General features: G+C 30.0%; 2 protein-coding genes and 2 long non-coding RNA genes across 5 annotated transcripts; 1 reads left to right on the forward strand and 3 right to left on the reverse strand.

Moving 5' to 3' along the window:
* Nucleotides 1-261: 261 nt before the first annotated feature.
* On the reverse strand, nucleotides 262-1,990 carry LOC146939999 (uncharacterized). The gene is made up of 3 exons (XR_015031860.1): nucleotides 1,556-1,990; nucleotides 863-960; nucleotides 262-401 (listed from the first exon to the last, which is right to left on the reverse strand). It is a non-coding gene; the product is annotated as an uncharacterized LOC146939999 (long non-coding RNA).
* LOC146940000 (uncharacterized) lies at nucleotides 313-2,102 on the forward strand. The gene is made up of 2 exons (XR_015031861.1): nucleotides 313-426; nucleotides 522-2,102. It is a non-coding gene; the product is annotated as an uncharacterized LOC146940000 (long non-coding RNA).
* A 5,936-nt stretch (nucleotides 2,103-8,038) lies between these two features.
* LOC146940001 (uncharacterized) lies at nucleotides 8,039-10,771 on the reverse strand. Of its 2 annotated transcripts, none has more exons than XM_085753580.1 (2): nucleotides 10,437-10,771; nucleotides 8,039-9,874 (listed from the first exon to the last, which is right to left on the reverse strand). In XM_085753580.1, the coding sequence occupies exon 2, from the start codon at nucleotides 9,805-9,807 to the stop codon at nucleotides 8,263-8,265; it is 1,545 nt and encodes a 514-aa protein (XP_085609706.1). In that variant the 5' UTR covers nucleotides 9,808-9,874; nucleotides 10,437-10,771; the 3' UTR covers nucleotides 8,039-8,262. The 2 variants fall into 2 exon arrangements, with proteins under 2 accessions (XP_085609706.1, XP_085609707.1); XM_085753581.1 differs by lacking the exon at nucleotides 10,437-10,771 and adding an exon at nucleotides 10,070-10,233.
* A 1,436-nt stretch (nucleotides 10,772-12,207) lies between these two features.
* On the reverse strand, nucleotides 12,208-17,322 carry ALPHA-SNAP2 (alpha-soluble NSF attachment protein 2). Its single transcript, XM_085753582.1, has 9 exons — nucleotides 17,045-17,322; nucleotides 16,329-16,378; nucleotides 16,167-16,239; nucleotides 15,069-15,148; nucleotides 14,706-14,857; nucleotides 14,081-14,240; nucleotides 13,948-13,995; nucleotides 13,664-13,744; nucleotides 12,208-12,481 (listed from the first exon to the last, which is right to left on the reverse strand). The coding sequence occupies exons 1-9, from the start codon at nucleotides 17,187-17,189 to the stop codon at nucleotides 12,401-12,403; spliced, it is 870 nt and encodes a 289-aa protein (XP_085609708.1). The 5' UTR covers nucleotides 17,190-17,322; the 3' UTR covers nucleotides 12,208-12,400.
* Nucleotides 17,323-18,063: the final 741 nt, after the last annotated feature.

The raw sequence follows: 18,063 nt of genomic DNA on the forward strand, positions 1-18,063 counted from the left end.
AAGAATCACTCCAAAAAAAATTCAGAATTTTTTAACAAAACATGAATTTAATATGAATTTTTATATTTTTTACGGTTAAAAATTCATATTTAATTTGTCTTTTGTTAAAAAATTCTAATTTTTTTAAGGAATTTTTTTTTAGAATACTTTACACATTTCTGCACAATTTTATTAAAAAATACAAAAATTAAATTAAAAATAGGGACCAAAAGTAGTGATTGAAAATTTTATAGGGACTAAAAGTCGAAGGAAAATTTTAGAGGGACTAAAACGAAAAGTTGACATATTTATAGGGACTAAAAACATATTTAATCCTTATTTGTATTTATGAAAACTACAATTTTTTGATCTAGAAATGTTATTGCAGGAAAGTTGAACGCAGTTCTTGTCTCTTCATCAATCTACAAACAAAGAAAAGAGACACAAGTAAGTAAATGATAAGAATTACTAAATTACTAATTGGTTTAATACATAAATCCTCAACAAAATAAATTACTAATTTTTGTATTAATTTCTTGCAGCAAAGTCAAATGATGTTCAAGTCTCTTCAACAAACTACAAACAAAGACATTATTTATTAATAATAAATTGAATACCTTAATTTTATTTTGCAGTGTTACATTCAAAAAAATTATTATTTTAAACACCGTCCAAAAAAAATATTATTGTTCTTTAGATTAAATTAAGAAGATTACGAAGAAACATAGAACCAAAATATCCATTATGTGAAACAAAAATCTTATCAACCTAACTTTTTTAGATCTATAGATAATATATTAAAATAACATTATTGTTCTTTAAATTAAGAAGATGTTGAAGAAGAAACATAGATCCAAAAACATTTTCAAGAAGAAAATCTTACACTTTTCCTATTAAGAGTTTTTGTTCACTTTTTCCTATTGTATGTACCTCTTTTTGCAGCTGATTTAAAAGTTGCTCTCCTACTGTGGACAGGATGTTCTGCAAAATAAAAATAACAAATGTTTTAATTTTTTTTCCAAACCAACAAAAAAATACCACAATATCTGGGTATACATACTTTTTTGAGAGAAAAAGAAATAAACAGAATAATAAATATCAACATTTAAGATGAATTATTAATTTTTTTCTTAATGTTTTTTCAAAAATGAGTTTTTTTTTATAGATATTTTTAAAAATGAGTTAAAATCTAATTTTCATTTAAAGCATAGAAACAAAATATTAACTACTATTTACCCATGAAGTTCAAAAATAAATTATTTCTTTTTGGTAGAAGTAAATAGTTTCTTTTTATTGATTTTATTATAGAGTTTTTTTGTTGGTATCAGATTTCTGATATTAAACACAAAAAAAATAGATTTTTTTTTACAAAAACAAAAAAAATTGATTGTTGAAAACAACAATATTTACCAGCAAAACAAAATTTTATTTTTGTTGTTGAGTGATAACCAATTTTGTTTCATCATAAGAAACACAGATACCAATCAAACCCTTTATTTTCTTTTGACGCATGTGATTTTATTGTTGCATGTATTAAACAATGAAGAAATCAGTTTCAGATGAACATAAAACTGACCTTAAAAGGCATATAAGAGGTGAAACCACCGGTTTCTGATATGGTGGTTTCCGGCACGGCGGTTTCCAGCACGGTGGTTTCCGGCATACTTGCTATGATTAAAAAAAACATGTGCTTTGTAGAGGAAATAGAATAGAGTATTTATGTAGTCAAAGTTCTTTGAGAAAAGATTTGTGGTGGTCAAGATCTAAGTTACAAGTTGGTGATGGTGAAAATTAAAAATATCTCTATAAATAGATTTGATAGATAGAGGAGGAAGAAGTAATGGAGATGGTGGTGCACGGTGGCGGCTACGGTATGAGTGTAGAAAGATGGAGGATGAAGAAGCGATGAAGTTGGTGGTGGCATGGTGGCGGCTAGGGTGGGAGTAGAGAAGAGAGAAAATGTTTCTGTGATTTTTTGAGGAGAGAGAAAACAAAAGGATAAATGAATTGTTACTGATCCCACCCATTGAAAACTCGAGTAAATTTCATTTTCTATGCGTGGGGGCCACCATTTTGGACTTCAAACAACAATTAAATTGAGTTAAATTTCTTTTTTAAGGAAATTAAATTGAGTTAATTGTAGATTTATACATTGGTTAAATTCTTTAATATTTTGGTCAAACTACAAGCTTAAAAAATGCGGTTCAGAATGCAAAAATAAATTTAATAAATTTCTATGACTTTTTTTTTTGAAGGATAATTTCTATGACTTACATATCAAAATAAATTATATATTTATATCGGTATCTAAAATATATATATATATATATGTAAAAAATGTTCACGCTTGAATATTTAAAATTATTATACAAATGAAAAGTTGCCACGTGTAAAACAATTACTCCCTCTGTCTCAAATTGTATGACGTTTTGGGCATTTTAGTTTGTCAATAACAATTGTATGACGTTTTGGGCATTTTAGTTTTGTTCATAATAAATAATATGGGAAACATAAATGAAATAATTGAAAGAAGAGAAAATAATAAATAGTTAAGGTCTTTCAAAAAAATAAATAGTTAAGGTTATTATGGGAAAAGTAACATTAATGTTGCATTGATATTGTAAAACCACATATAATTTGAGACAACTTTTTTTCCTAAAGCCACGTACTATTTGGGACGGAGGGAGTACTATACATGGGACAAGTCATTGTTAATACGAATTTTAAAATAACGTATTATGCACATGATATGATGTCAATTTCAAAATGTTAAAAATAATTATTATACACATGACATGTTGTCATTGATAAAAATAAATAAAAATATTTTCGACACATGGGTCAAGTTGTCACTAATACAAATTTAAAAATGATTGTTATTGATGAAACGAGTTGTCAATGCTCAAAATTTTAAAATAATTATTATGCACGGGCTAAGTCGTCAATGCAATTAATTTTAAAATAATTATTATCCCCAAGAAAAGTTGTCACTACTAAAAAGTTAAAAATAGTTACAATACACGAGACATGTCGTCTCTGCTATTAATTTTAAAGTAGATTTTTTTTAACAATAAAAAATGGGATATATATTAACCACAAATTTTTTAAAGTAAATATTGTGCACGGGCTAAGTCGCCACTGATACAAATTTTAAAATAATTGTTATAAACTAGACAAGTTGTCAATGCTCAAAAATTAAAATTAATTATTATACACGGGAAATTAAATTATCATTGACATTTAAATTATAAAAAAATGAATTATTTTTTCTTAAATGGTGGTTCAAAATTAATATATCATACAAATATGTATTTATGTTAAAATAGATCAAAGTGTAATGCATATTAAATATTTAAGAGATGGGGTTGTAATTCAAGCATCTTATAAGGGAGGGAGTATAAATTTTACTTTTTAAGGGAGGGGAGTCTATATTTTACCATAACTGAGATGGGAAGTGTAATTCAGACATTTTTTAGGGGAGAGTAGTGTAATTTACTCTAAAAATAATTATTAGACACTATACATGTTTTCATTGATAAAAAATTTAAAATAATTATTACACATGGCCTAAGTCGCCGCTGATATAAATTTCAAAAAAATTCATATAAACATGAGAAGTTGTCGCTACTAGATTTACAGACAAAGTTGCCATTTATAAAAGAATAACATTATTTCACTTCAGTTTTACAATAATATTGAACACTTATCAACTAAAATGCATGAGATATGTGAACATTGACTAAAATTTCATAGGTGATTGAAATTCATGGGTGAAGTAGCATTGACTAAGATTTCAGAAGTAACATATATGCACCAGAAAAGTTGTCACTAACTAAACTAACTTTGATACACGGAAACAATTGTTATTTGTAAAATTTTGTTCATGTTAAAATGTTCCTGCTATTTATAATATCATCTCGCTTCGATTCTATAATGATATTGAACTCTCATAAACTAAAATGCACGGGATAAGTGGACACTCAATAAAATTTTAGAAATAAATAAATGCACGGGGTAAGTTGTGATTGACCAAACTAACTTGATTTACAGTATATGTTGTCATTTATAAAAAAAAAATATAAATGACATTAAACGCTAATAAACTAAAATACACGGGATAAGTGGACCTCAATTCAATTTTACAATGACATTAAACACTTATAAATTAAAATACGCGGGATAAGTGGACCTCAATTCAATTCTACGATGATATTAAACACTTATAAACTAAAATACACGGGATAAGTGGACATTGACTAAAATTTCAGAAATAAGTCAAATACACGGGATAAGTTGACATTAACTAAACCAACCTTGATTTACAACACAAATTTTCATTTATAAAATAACTTTCCTGCTAAAATGTTTAAACTGTTTAGAATATCATCACCTCAATTCAATTATACAATGATATTAAACACGTATAAACTAAAATACACGAGATAAGTGGACATTGACTAAAATTTCCGAAATAAGTCAAATACACATGATAAGTTGAAATTAACTAAACCAACCTTGATTTACATGACAAGTTGTCATTTATAAAATAACTTTCATGCTAAAATGTTTAAGCTGTTTAGAATATCATCACCTCACTTCAATTCTATAACGATACTGAATATTTATCAACTAAAATGCACGGAATAAGTGGATATATATAAAAATTTCATACATAACTAATATGCTTGGGAGAAGCGAGCATTGACTAAAATTGTAGAAATAACTTGAATGCATGAGGATAAACTATCACCAATTAAACTAACTTTGATACACATAACTAATTGTTATTTATACAAACATTGATTCTGCTAAAACATTTATGCTATTTTATCATATCACCTTACTTCAAATCTATAATGATATATTCAACTCTCATAAATTAAAATGCACGGGATAAGTGGACATTCACTAAAATTTTAGAAATAAGTGAAATACACGGGATAAGTTGACATTGACTAAACTTACCTTGATTTACAAGACAAGTTGTCATTTATAAAAATAAAAAAAAAACATTGTTCCTGCTAAAATGTTTAAACTGTTTAGAATATCATGACCTCAATTCAATTCTACAATGATATTAAACACTTATAAACTAAAATACACGGGATAAGTTGTCATTGACTAAACTAACTTTGATACACTGAAACAATTGTTATTTATAAAAAGTTGTTCATTTTATAATATCACCTTCAATTCGATTATATAATGATATTGAACCCTCATAAACTAAACTGCACGAGGATAGTGTGCATTGAATAAAATTTTAGAAGATACACATGATAAGTTGTGATTGACTAAACTAACCTTTATTTACAGGACAAGTTGTCATTTATAATAAATTGTTCATGCTAAAACGTTTAAACTATTTAGGATATCATCACCTCAATTCAATTCTATAATGATATTGAACACTTATCATCTAAAATGTAGGCGATAAGTGGATATTGATTAAATTTTCGTAGATAACTAATATGCATGGAAGAATTGAGCATTAAAATTTTAGAAGTAACATAAATGTACGAGTATAAACTATCACTAACTAAACTAACTTTGATACACAAAATCAGTTGTTATTTATAAAAAAAAATGTTCCAACTAAAACGTTCATACTATTTATTATATCAACTTACTTCAATTCTATAATGATATATTCAACCCTCATAAACTAAAATGCACGGGATAAGCGTGCGTTGACTAAAATTTCATAAATAATTCAAATACACGGGATAAATTGTCATTGACTAAACTAACCTTTATTTACAGGACAAATTGTCATTTATAAAAAAAAAATCGGCTAAAACTTTTTAACTATTTAGAATGTCATCACCTCAATTCAATTCTACAATGATATTGAACACTTATCATCTAAAATGCACGGGATAAGTGGACATTGAATACAATTTCGTAGATAACTGAAATTCATGGTAGAAGTGGACATTGACTAAAATTTTAAAAGTAACACAAATTCACGGGATAAGTTGCCGCTAACTAAACTAACTTTGATACATGATATTTATAAAAAAGTGTTCCTGCAAAAACGTTCAAGCTATTTATAATGTCACCTCACTTCGATTCTATAATGATATTGAACCTTGATAAACTAAAATGCACGGGATAAATGAACATTGACTAAAATTTCAAAAATAAATCAAATACACAAGATAAGTTGTCATTGATTAAACTAGCCTTGATTTAAACAACAAGCTGTCATTTATAAAAAAAATGTTCCTGCTAAAATGTTTAAACTATTTAGAATATCATCACCTCAATTCAATTCTAAAATGATATTCAACGCCTATCGACTAAAATGCACGAGATAAGTGGGTATTCATTAAAAAAATTGTAGATTCTGAAATACTTTGGAGAAGTGGGTATCGACTAAAATTTCAAAAGTAACGTAAACTAACTTTGATGCAGAAAATTCGTTGTTATGTATAAAAAAATTGTTCTTTCTATTTATAATATCACCACATTTCAATTCTATAAAGATATTGAACCCCCATAAACTAAAATGCACGGGATAAGTTACCATTGACTAAAATTTCTTAAATAAAATAAAACACACGAGATAAGTTGTCATTGACTAAACTAACATTGTTTTATAGGACAAGTTGTTAGTTATTAAATTAAAAATTGTTCCAGCTAAATCGTTTTAAACTATTTAGAATATCATCAATGTGACAATTCATTACTAATACATATGATAAAATTATTATTATACACAGGACAAGTTATCATTCCTTAAAAGTTTAAATAATAATTATACACCAAACATTTTGTCACCGATAAAATTTTAAAATGATTATTATACACATGACCAAGTTGACAAACATATTCTAAAATTATATAAGTCGATATTTTTTTTGATAAAAATATATAAATTGATATTATTATTGTTAACTTGCATATAAAAAGTAATGATAGTATCTTTTCTTAAAAATAAGCAATGACTTTATCTAATTCCTATACTTTTCAAAGTTAATATTAATTAACTTTTAAATGGTCTAAATTTAAACTGTTCACAAGTACATAATGTCGAATTCAAACTGCATAAAATCATCCACGACCAACCAGTACCCGTGCGGATGCACGGGTATGTTACTAGTATCTATTAAAATAAGCAACACCTAAAGCTATATAGTACATATTTGATTCGAGTGACACGTGCAATAGCCTTAGTAAAAATACTAAAACCACAATCGTTTGAAAATGCTGAGACAACATACATATGACCAGCACGTGTCTTTCCATGTTCCAAAGAAAACACAAATTTTAAAATTTTAAGATAATAATTCTATATTTATTTTCTTAGCCAATGTTCTCAGGATATACACTAATATTTTCCTATTTTATTTAATAATAACTACATTCAAAAGGGTTTAAAAAATAAAATAAAATTCTACCTTATCAGCCACACAAGCATATTTGTAATTGGGGTCAAAATTAACTTGTGTGTACCAATTATAAATTACCAATTTTCATTGAATGTTTGATAAATCACTCACAATTGAGTCTCATGTGTGAGTTTTGTTGCTAGACTGGTTACATAAAAAAAATTGGCTCTAGAGTCTATAGCATAAAATAAAGCTATACTATTTTAATTGGTACCCAAGAAAACTACACAATAAGAGTTTTGTTAACTGCAGAATGTAGATAACTTTTGTATATTGAGACACGGTAATGTAAATCTTGCATTGAGATCAATTGTTCTGGTAAATATCTACCGTAATTGTATATGGTTCTATAAGTAGTTTCATACTTAATCCTTTTTATTATAAGGTTAAATCATGTACTTAAGGCCTCTGCCAAACGTGATGGAACAACAAGTAAATTATGGTTGCCTTTGAAATTTAGACTTAAATTATGACATAAATGTGTGTGTTGGAACTTGGAACTAATGAAAATAACTTTTGACGGATTTATAAGCAGTTTTTAACATATTTGTATAAATCATTTAGGACAAATTATGAAAATAGTGTTACATTCACAGGTCACAACCATTATAAATGTACTACTGAAACTCTTAAAAGAGTTTCAGTAGAAGGAACAGAAACAGATGTTAAGATTGTAAAACTAAGTTCATATATGTCATTTTAATATGTATTTCATATGATTTTCTTGTAAAAAGAAACACACACACACACAAAATTTCCTACTCACAGACTTGTAAGAAATTAAATTGAAAAAGTGATGCTTACTCAACAACTAAAATCCGCATCCTAACAAAATGGTTTACATAGAAATTTAAGGGATCATCTTAAACAATGTAGTTATACATAACAATCAAGAAGAATCATTTCCCTCTTTTCCTTTCAAAGACCAAGGAGCTTCTTTTTGCATTAATAATGCTATTGGTGGATTCATTGTTCCATCTTTACCTCTTTCAAGAGAAGAACTTGAGCCCGATTTGCTTGATACTACGTCTTCCCTGGCCAAAGATGAAACCGAAGATTGATCGCGAGTATCAATTTCTTTCGTGGATAACTTATCTTCCAAGAGATCATAACTATTCCCAGTCCTAGCTTCTTGAGCAAGAGAGCACCAACAACAGCATAACCAAAGTGTGCAATCAGAAAGTGATGGTTTTCCAAAACAGAATTCATAGGCAGGCAAATTGAACCTCTTTCTCATTTGAATCCTCCAAAATCCACCATAAAGTAAACCACAAAAACAAAGAATGATTCCAAAAGCTACTAGTGCTTGTCTAACATTGTCATCATCAATGTTAACAGAAGCCAATACAAATATCCAAAAAGGAGCCATACAAAACAACATAAATGTAGCTATATGAACATACATGTTCCCAAATCCAAGTCTCTCCGTGTTCCATCCAAACACACAAAAAGAGCAGAAAAGTGAGAGATATGATAAAGATAGATCATTCCAAATGTCAAGTATTCCTCCACTCCAAGTCGGTCTATTTTCTATAATTCCTCCTTGTTGATCTTTCGATACAAACGCGTATTTTTTCTCGAATGGTTTGTCTCTAACTTTAACCTGTGATTCTTCATCTATCTCACAATAATAGTCCTTACCAAGTGGACTAAGAATAGTGTACAATCCAGCTATTGCCGGTGCCGCAATTGCAATGGATATAGTAATTCCCATTCCAATGGCTGGTCTCTCAGATCTTTTATATCCTACATTTAGACTAAAAAGTGCATATTGAGCAAAACAGTTAACATGAAGGAGTATAACAACTACCATCATATGTGCCCATTCATGAGGCTTAGAAGTACCATTTTTGCAGTAAATCATCCTAAGTGTAGAAATATCATTTGGTCTCCATCTACACAAAAGAACAAGATGGTGGAACCTCTTTGGATGATGATACAAACACATTAGTGTAAAGAGAGCAGTTAGTATTTGGTTATTTATTTCAAACCATGTATTCCTCTCAGACTTTGTTTTTAGCACATTATTCAACATTCCTGTCATGACCAAGAACAGAATCGCCCCCGATACTGCGACACAAATTATCCACGCGAAAAGGGCCATGTTCATTGGGTTTTTGATCCATTCCATGCACATTTTCTTGACTGAATTCCATTCAAGTTTCTGAGTAAACATCGTACTGAAACGCGACTTCAGGCTATCGGAATGCGGAGAAGGCTCAGACTGTGAAATCTGATCCTTTGCAATAACAAGGTCCTTGACTTTGGCAGATTCAGAACCGAATTTGCGAAACTCTCTTTGAGGATTTTCATTGCTTGGAAATGTTTGTGTAGGAGTTGAAATATCTACAGAAGCAAACTCTTTCACTTGACTCCCATTAGATTCTTCAATTTCATCTTGGTGATTTATAATATCATTTTCAACTGAAATCATTCTGATTTTGGTCTTTCACAATCAGAATCAGAACCATATCACTAATGGTATTGGTATAGAAAAATTACTGCAAAGACATAACATTATGATCTATAGTAAGTTTTCAAATCCATAATAACATAACAAGTTTCCAGTACGAGGAAAAAGCAGCCAAGTTCCAAGCAAATAAATATCAAGAAACAGAAGTGACAGAACTAAACTAATTATAAACATAATATTACCAAAAACAAACAATTTATAAAACCAAAATTAAGAAACTAACCGAAAAATGAATGATCATATAATAGAACATCACAATTTCTCACAGAAGACTAATAGAAACATCAGAATCAACAATAACATCAAATTTCCAAAGCATAAGCCCCAGAGGTATCATCTTAGTGACGTTGTAACCTCAAATGACAAAATTCAAATTTCACGAACATAGTTGTAGAATGATCATATAGTACCACAATTAATTAATAGTAATTTTTTATTCTTTTTTAAATGCAGAAGATATAGTAAAGTGAGTGAGGCATACGTCATAGCTATTAACCGACTTATGATCACAAAAATAATTGTATATGATAAAGTTTATGAACAAAGTAATCAAGGTAGTAATTCAGAGGAAGAAAAAAAAAATGACATACGTAATTTTTGGCGAAACAAGGATGGTTCCTTTCCTCCTCGTACAAGTGCTCATAGGTGGGTGTAGCAGGTAGCAATGAGAGATGGATTAAGATTTTTTGTTCTTTGACGTTAAAATATGATTGCAAGAAAAAGAAAAAGTGAAATGAAAGTAAAAGAAGAAAGGTTTGAAAATAAGAGGAGAGGTGCTATATCTAGCGACAAATATTGTCCCGAAAGGCTTTGCCAATGAAAAAATAACCAATACTATTTGTGGGTGGAAAAGAAGTTTTCTCCTTTATTTCCATTTCCATGCGCCACTCTTCTGCCACGCACGTCTTCAATTACTGAATCATTTTGGCTTGCCGAATTAGGTCTTGCAAAGTTTAATATTTTCATCTAAAGTTTAAGATTTAAATTTGAACTAATATCATCTGTCATAGTTTTATATTTTGAGTCTGCTTTTTTACAATATATACTTTTTGTTGGTTTGTTTAGAAGGATTTAATTTGTACGCATTGTGTAAATTGTTTTGCACATGAATCCAATTAAATCATGTCATAGTTATATTTTAGGACTGAACTTAAAAAAGTGACGCTGTCATGTAATTTGATTGGACGTACATGTAAAAAGATTTTACACAGTCAATGTGTAACAATTAATCTCGTGATTATAATGTCTATCTTATATTAATCTTCTTAAATATCTATATCTAATATGATACATTTAAATAGACTAATAAGTTAATAGGTCGATAATAAATTTTGTTACATTATCTAATGATATTTAGAGAGTATAAGTTTAGAGAACGATCTATTTTTTTATAGTTTATAATAATACATGTATAAAAATTTGTGTAATATGTTTAACAAATATAATATAATATGAAAAGTTATAAAAAAAAATCACATTATTAAAAAAAAAATATCACAGTTAGTATGTCGGTCTGATAAGTTTTCATTGTAAAGATAAATATAAATAGTCACCTCGACTATAATAAACCCTGTCGACTTGATAATTTTTTACCCCTAATATTACACATGATAATCGGAAGGTTTTTTACAAGTACCCCGCAATAACAGTGAGTTAATTAAATTAACCAAAACTTTGTTAATATTGAAATCAAATAATTGGAACGGAATATTCACAAAACGAAGTCGAAAAGGAAACCCACCACGCATTGTCGGCAAACGAAAAAAACAAACTAGGATATGCTTTATTTATACTATTGTTTTAACTGTAATAAAGTTTGAAGTTTCGTTCCTAATACATTTACATGTATAAAAATTTGTGTAAGGTGATATGGTTAAAAAATGAAAATGTTTTTTTGGTAGTGAAAAATGAAAATGTTTTAACAAAAATTCAAAATATAATATAATATAATAAAATAAGAATAGTTATAAAAAAATAAAAAAATCACAATTAGTATGTCGGTCTGATACTAAAAACTTAGAGAAGAGAACCAATTTGATAATTTTGACAAAAAATGTGTAATTCAATCAATTTAATTGTTTAGAGTCCAAATTGATGCTTTATTCAATCAAGCTTGTGATTAAGTTTCACGACAAACGAGGATTAAATGTGTATGATCGTGTTTTTTTTTTACTGACAATAATGTATAATCCGGCTATTTGACACGAAAATTTGTGAGTGCTAATGTATAATCATTAACACAACATATGAGATAGACAAATTTGTGATTGTTATACTTGTGTATATGAATTAGTATCCGCGTATAATTCAAGAAAAAAGCGTGTATATTAACATTATAACCAGGCTCGCATAAACGAGGTGTAAACAAGAAATTATAGTAGTTTCATTCATACTCAATCAACCTCATGGAAACTCATTTCTTGAATTCAATCCAACCGATTCAATTGAAACCATAACAAGTACACTCTAAAATACATGTATAGGCAAAACAACAGAACACACAATCATAGAAAAGAAAATCAAATATTATGTCCAACCAATATTTGATTACAGCTTATGTGAGATCATCCTCCTCAAGCTCTTTGGCTTTCAGCTTTTCCTTCACCCTCAAAAGAAGTGTTGTCTTCCAAGAGTCCTGCACAAGCAATCAGGTAATGTTGATGAACTACTGACACTAAGCATGTGTTTGGAAGCTTACAATATCACGGTGAACAGTCACATTTGGTAAGAAACTACAAGCCTACAACTACTAGCTTTTCAAAAGCAATAATTTGTTAGTAATTTAAAATTTGATGCAATTTATGTTTTAACAAAAGATACAGGGCCATCATTACAGGAAAAGAACCAATGCAAAGTCAAGAGCACACGACATCCTGTCCATGGACCATAAGTGCTCAAGAACACTCTTAAAAACACCAGAAGGATAACAAAACTGTTTATCATCCAAATTCAAAGCACAATGTAATACTGATAATAAAAGAAAAAAAGGAAAACTGGCCCATTGAAGCTACTGCCATAGTTAAGTCCATGGAAGGGTTGGTCCATTGTGAGTTTATTGTAGGCAATCTTACCATGCATTTACATTGCAAGAAACTGATTCGACTGCTTGAACCCAGGACTATCTAGTCATACAACATTTGTAAGTTAGACAGACATTGTAACGCCAATAGAAGAAACAAATTGTATGTTTCCTTGATTTTCTTTCACCTATTGAAGAGCAAACAGAGGAGCCCCATGGTCCAATAGTTGGGGTTGCTGTAGTGTAACTAGAAAGTCACAAGTTCATGGCAAGAAGTCAAGATCTTACGACTATAAAGACTGCCTACAATAGACCTACAACAACCAATTCAACCCTTACCTAGAACAGCCATAAAATAAGCTTTGTATCAGCAGCCAACTAAAAACACCAGCTGAGATATGAGAATAACATCAGAACTTCAAATCTGGCTCCTCTAAAGTGAACTCTCACATTAGAGCCTTCTCTTTTGACCATGAAGTTGAAAGGTTTAATAGGACAGAAGACAACAAATGCTCTTTTAAGCATAACTGTGCTAACATGGGTCAAACCTTGCCAATTTTGGCTACTTTTTATTGGCCATCATTTTAACACTCCAAACAAGACTACTTGAAATCAAACGACTAAAGCATATTGACCAAGTAACAGAACATACAAATGTTTACACAAGGTTATGTCTATTCTGTTACAATAAAATGTGGACATAAACTTGTCAAGAAAAAGTGGACAAAAACTACACTTGAGAACTTTTCTGTTAGATATAAACTATATACGAAATGTTGATTCTAAATAGAAGCTTACCAGAGGGGTCATGCTATCGAAGTCCTTGACAACATCAGTAAACTTTCCAACATCTTCTTCATCAACTGCGGCAGCAACATCCTATCCACCCAAAAAAAAAATGTCAGTTCATATGCAAAACATACATGTAAAATGTGAACAAAATAATCCTAATGTTCAAATAAATACCAGAATTAAATACAAGATTATGATATTGCAAGCAGCAACTAAAAAATCTACACATTTTGATCCAATTCTCTTGGTCCAAAACAAATTGATAATGAAATTCAACATTAGTAACCTACCGCCAATAATCTATACTCGCGTGTTCCTGAAAATGTTGGATCTAATTCCTGCAAAACAAATACAAAACAAAGAATTGAGCAACTAATAAGATGTTTAGGATTTCAAGATGTATATTGCTGAAAATCAATAAACCTGATATCTCTCTAAAGCATTGCTTATGGCAACAGGATCCCCTTTGCAGAGTTGGCAAATGCCAGCATTAAGAAGATGGCCTTTAACTCCGTACTTCAGCAGATTATTGTTTAGAGACTGGCGAGCGATCTCTTCGTAAATATCAATAGACGTCTGATATCTGAAGAGTTGTGATAAAAAAGGGAACACTTAACATTCGATTTAACATAAAGTGGAGGCTGAGATAAAGTTCCTTCCATTTTAAAAAACAAACTCTGCATTTCTCTAATAGTTCCGAAACTTAATAGAGCAAATCGCACACCCTAAGATATATCATAGACCAAAGGCATTGGACAAACTTTTGTTAGCACCACCATGTACACAAGTCAACATATGAATTTTAGAAAGAAACATGCTAAACTTCTTTTAAGATTATAGACATCACTACTAAATTTCTAAAGTCAAACAGTCTGCAATGCATTGAAAGAATGTTAATCTGGGATGGAGAGTGGGGTGGAGAAATGTACCGAGACAAAAGAAAGCCAAAAGGAAAATTCCCCAAATAAATTATTGACAAAGGACGAAAAATTCATATAGAAGAAATAATTAAAAGATAAAATATGCAAAAGAAAGTATAAGATCTTACTGTTCCAGCTGAGCAGAAAATTGGGCCACTTTCTGCTTGCACTGGTTTGCAGAAGTTGTCACCTCTTCATTTTGATAAAAATCAGCTGATTTTTCAAAGTAAACAACAGCCTGCTCAATATTCTGTTCGGACTCATACAACTCTGCAATTTCCTGCGTATAGTAGTAATATCCAGTTATGACATGTTCATGAGGATTCCAGTAGCTTGGTATACTTCAAAGTGATGAGTCACACAATCAATGACCAGAAGCTGGGATACGCGTTAGAAGGCGTAAAAAAATGACAGCCCACAAGAGGGAGTGCCCCAACTTATTAACTTAAATTATTGGACAGAAACAAAAATCTAAAGATACAGAGATATACCTTCAAATATCTAGCAGCCATAGAGAGTCTGCCAATATCACAGAAAAGATTCACAGCATGGTCTAGGCAAGATATAGCCTCTGTAACACAAAAGAGAAAACGGAACTCAACATTAGAAATTCTATCATTTTAACACTATGCAAGCGACTGATATTCCAACACACGCTAGACTGATTTAAATTTCATTCCAGCTAAGCTACGCAATCACGAATACCAATCTAGCAATAGGCGGCAAATAAATAATCAAAATACGGAATGAAGACATCTGTAAAAGAAAACAATTAGATCAGATGGAACTCAAATGACAGCAACTTGCACAAATAATTTCAATAACTTAAACATGTCTAGATATAAGAGTATGAAATGAACCTTAAGTTAAAACTTGTTCAAAGCATATACAAATAAAGTATTTGATTTAAAATAAACCAATCAGATCAGATGGAACTCAAATGTCAGCAACTTGCACAAATAATTTTCTATAACTTAAACAAGTCTAGATATAAGAGTATGTAATGAACCTCAAGTTAAAACTTATTCAAAGCATATACGAATACAGTATCTGATTTATAAATACATATTACATATGGATAGCTCAATCAACAATATAACAGAAGGATTGTGTATATCACATGATTATGCAAAAGGGATGCAAAATTGATTTATCTGATTTGCATTAAAGTTCATATATAGAAATATTATTACAAAATAAGTATTAGCCTTGATGAATGGAGGCAAGAGCAACATTTGGAGCAGAATTATAAATGAGAAAGAGTATAACATATACCAAAAAAAAAACAAAGAAAAACAAGAATAGTTTGTTTTTGAATTCGAAGTGCATGGCAGCTAATGCTTTACTAAGTTAAACTATAGGAACCAGTCCTTTCTGCAAAATAGGAAACATTTACTTTTGATGAAAAGAAAACCCAACTTTCTGTGGAAACACAGGGACTAACATTTATTTTAAACCAAGTTTTTATTCAACAGAAATGTTTCCTTTCTGTAAGATTCCAATGCAGTAGCATGTTCGAAATGAAATAAGAGCAATAACAACCATAAAAGAATTTTAGTGCACACACCGGTAACAACTTACATACATACCACTTATATTAGTCTTTTTATAGCAATGTGAAGCATCAACATAAGCCTGTGCAGCCTCATGCTTGCTTTCCAACTAAAAACAGAAGATACAATGTTAATTGCATGCTTAAAAGAAATACATCATGATAAACCACATGCCAAAAAACTAATCCTATATGTTACCTTCAAATGACAATTCGCCAACTTTAGGTAGGTTGCTGCCGCTTTGTCCCCTACAATGCCAAATCAATCAAATCAAAACAACATACAAAACTATTCCATCCATGATTATAAAGTTAATCACATTTATTTACAACAAACTAAAATGATCAGTCACCAAATTTAAAGTAGGCAGCCAAAATACAGGGAAGAGTATGGTTAATAATTTAGATGCGAAGCACTGACACAAACAACACATCGACACCGATAATAAGTTGAGAAAACGGCATGATTGAATGTAATTATGTGTCTCGGTATCGTGACATGTGACGACACACTTTCAATCTGAAGTGTCAGTGCTATAAAGATCACTACCAAATGAAACATGCAACAAAATTTGATAATCACATTCATAATACACAGTATCCACTTATTTCATCAGAAAATCTCATCCAAAGTGAAAAACGATAATAACTCAAAAAAAATCCCAAAATTCGATTCCATCGTAACTAATCGATCAAAAGATAAATTAGGTCAACAATTTTTTCAACTAAAATCAAATTAAATGTATGCATCAATAAATTAGGGAAAAACAATCAATAATTCCGCATTTGAAATCAAGAATCGAAAACCTAAAATCAAAACTCGCCGATCGTAATAAAAACAATAGTTTCAGTAAATTAAAGATTTGATCGATTGACGAAAAAGGAAAATGTAAAGAGAAAGAAAGATTGAATTACATGATTTAGCGAGTTTGAAGGAATTAGCAGATTTATCGAAGAGATCGGCGGCGTCATCGTATTTGGAACCGAATAAGCCCCAACCGCTGAGCTTCTTCTCAGCTTTCTTCTCGAAATCTTCTGCTCTCGCTAAGTGATCGGCCATTGCAGAGATTGGGAGAAAGGAATGGATCGATTCACTGTGTTATGGAAAATTTGAGAAGAAGAAGAATCGTAAGAAAAGGGAAGAGAATAGAGAGACTCTGTCGAAGAATGAGGACCAGGTCTAATCTAAACCCAAAAACTGCATATGAAAAAGTGGATGAAATATTTGTCAATTTTTTGTTTTTTTTATTATTATTTTTAAAAAAATATTTATTTTCTTTCTTCTTAAGAAAAAATATTTGTTTTCTCGTCACATTAGGCATCATGCTAACAAAACATGTATCTTTCCTCCTTAAAAAAAACATGTATCTTTCCCCTTCAAAAAAAAAACATGTATCTTTCTTTTATAAAAAAAAAAATGCATCTGATTTTCCGTCCGAACTCATTTTGATTTGACGGTTTTCTTCGTTTTGATCGGATTTTGATATGAGTTTGAATTTTGTCCGATTTTAAAAGATGGATATGTGATGTGTAACGAGGATATAGATATTCACCTTAAACTCATTCTCAAACTCATCCCGGTAATTAGGTTTGTATTTGTTTTAGCAATTTTAATTTTTCAGTGAATAATGATGTGGTTTGTACTTGATTATATTGTTTTGATAATTTGGATTATCAATTAATTTAGAACATGTTGGGACAAAATGTGTTTAACAATGAACCTTAAAGAGTTTTGATGATAACAAGGTATTAAAAATTGTAAATTGGACTAGCTAATATTTGTTCAAGTGTACAGGACCACAGTTAAAAAGTTACATCATTAATTGGTTCTGAATGAGCAAATAAAGAGCAAAAGAAAATGAAGCTTAGACGCTTCTGAAGGCAATACGCTCCTGAAGACGGAATGCGCTCCTGAAGTCAAGCTGCTCCTGAAG

The sequence above is a fragment of the Medicago sativa genome, chromosome 3 (assembly GCF_051527215.1).
Source record: "Medicago sativa cultivar Bolivia chromosome 3, Bolivia_mono, whole genome shotgun sequence".
Classification (NCBI taxonomy): domain Eukaryota; kingdom Viridiplantae; phylum Streptophyta; class Magnoliopsida; order Fabales; family Fabaceae; genus Medicago; species Medicago sativa.

What these genes read in the sequence shown, in the direction of transcription:
- LOC146940001 (XM_085753580.1), bottom strand. Translation starts at nt 9,807, where the DNA reads ATGATTTCAGTTGAAAATGATATTATAAATCACCAAGATGAAATTGAA.
- ALPHA-SNAP2 (XM_085753582.1), bottom strand. Translation starts at nt 17,189, where the DNA reads ATGGCCGATCACTTAGCGAGAGCAGAAGATTTCGAGAAGAAAGCTGAG. An exon ending in CTTCAAACTCGCTAAATCAT is followed by an intron (nt 16,379 to 17,044) that starts GTAATTCAATCT and finishes TTGGCATTGTAG; the next exon opens with GGGACAAAGCGGCAGCAACC. An exon ending in ATGCTTTAGAGAGATATCAG is followed by an intron (nt 13,996 to 14,080) that starts GTTTATTGATTT and finishes TTTGTTTTGCAG; the next exon opens with GAATTAGATCCAACATTTTC.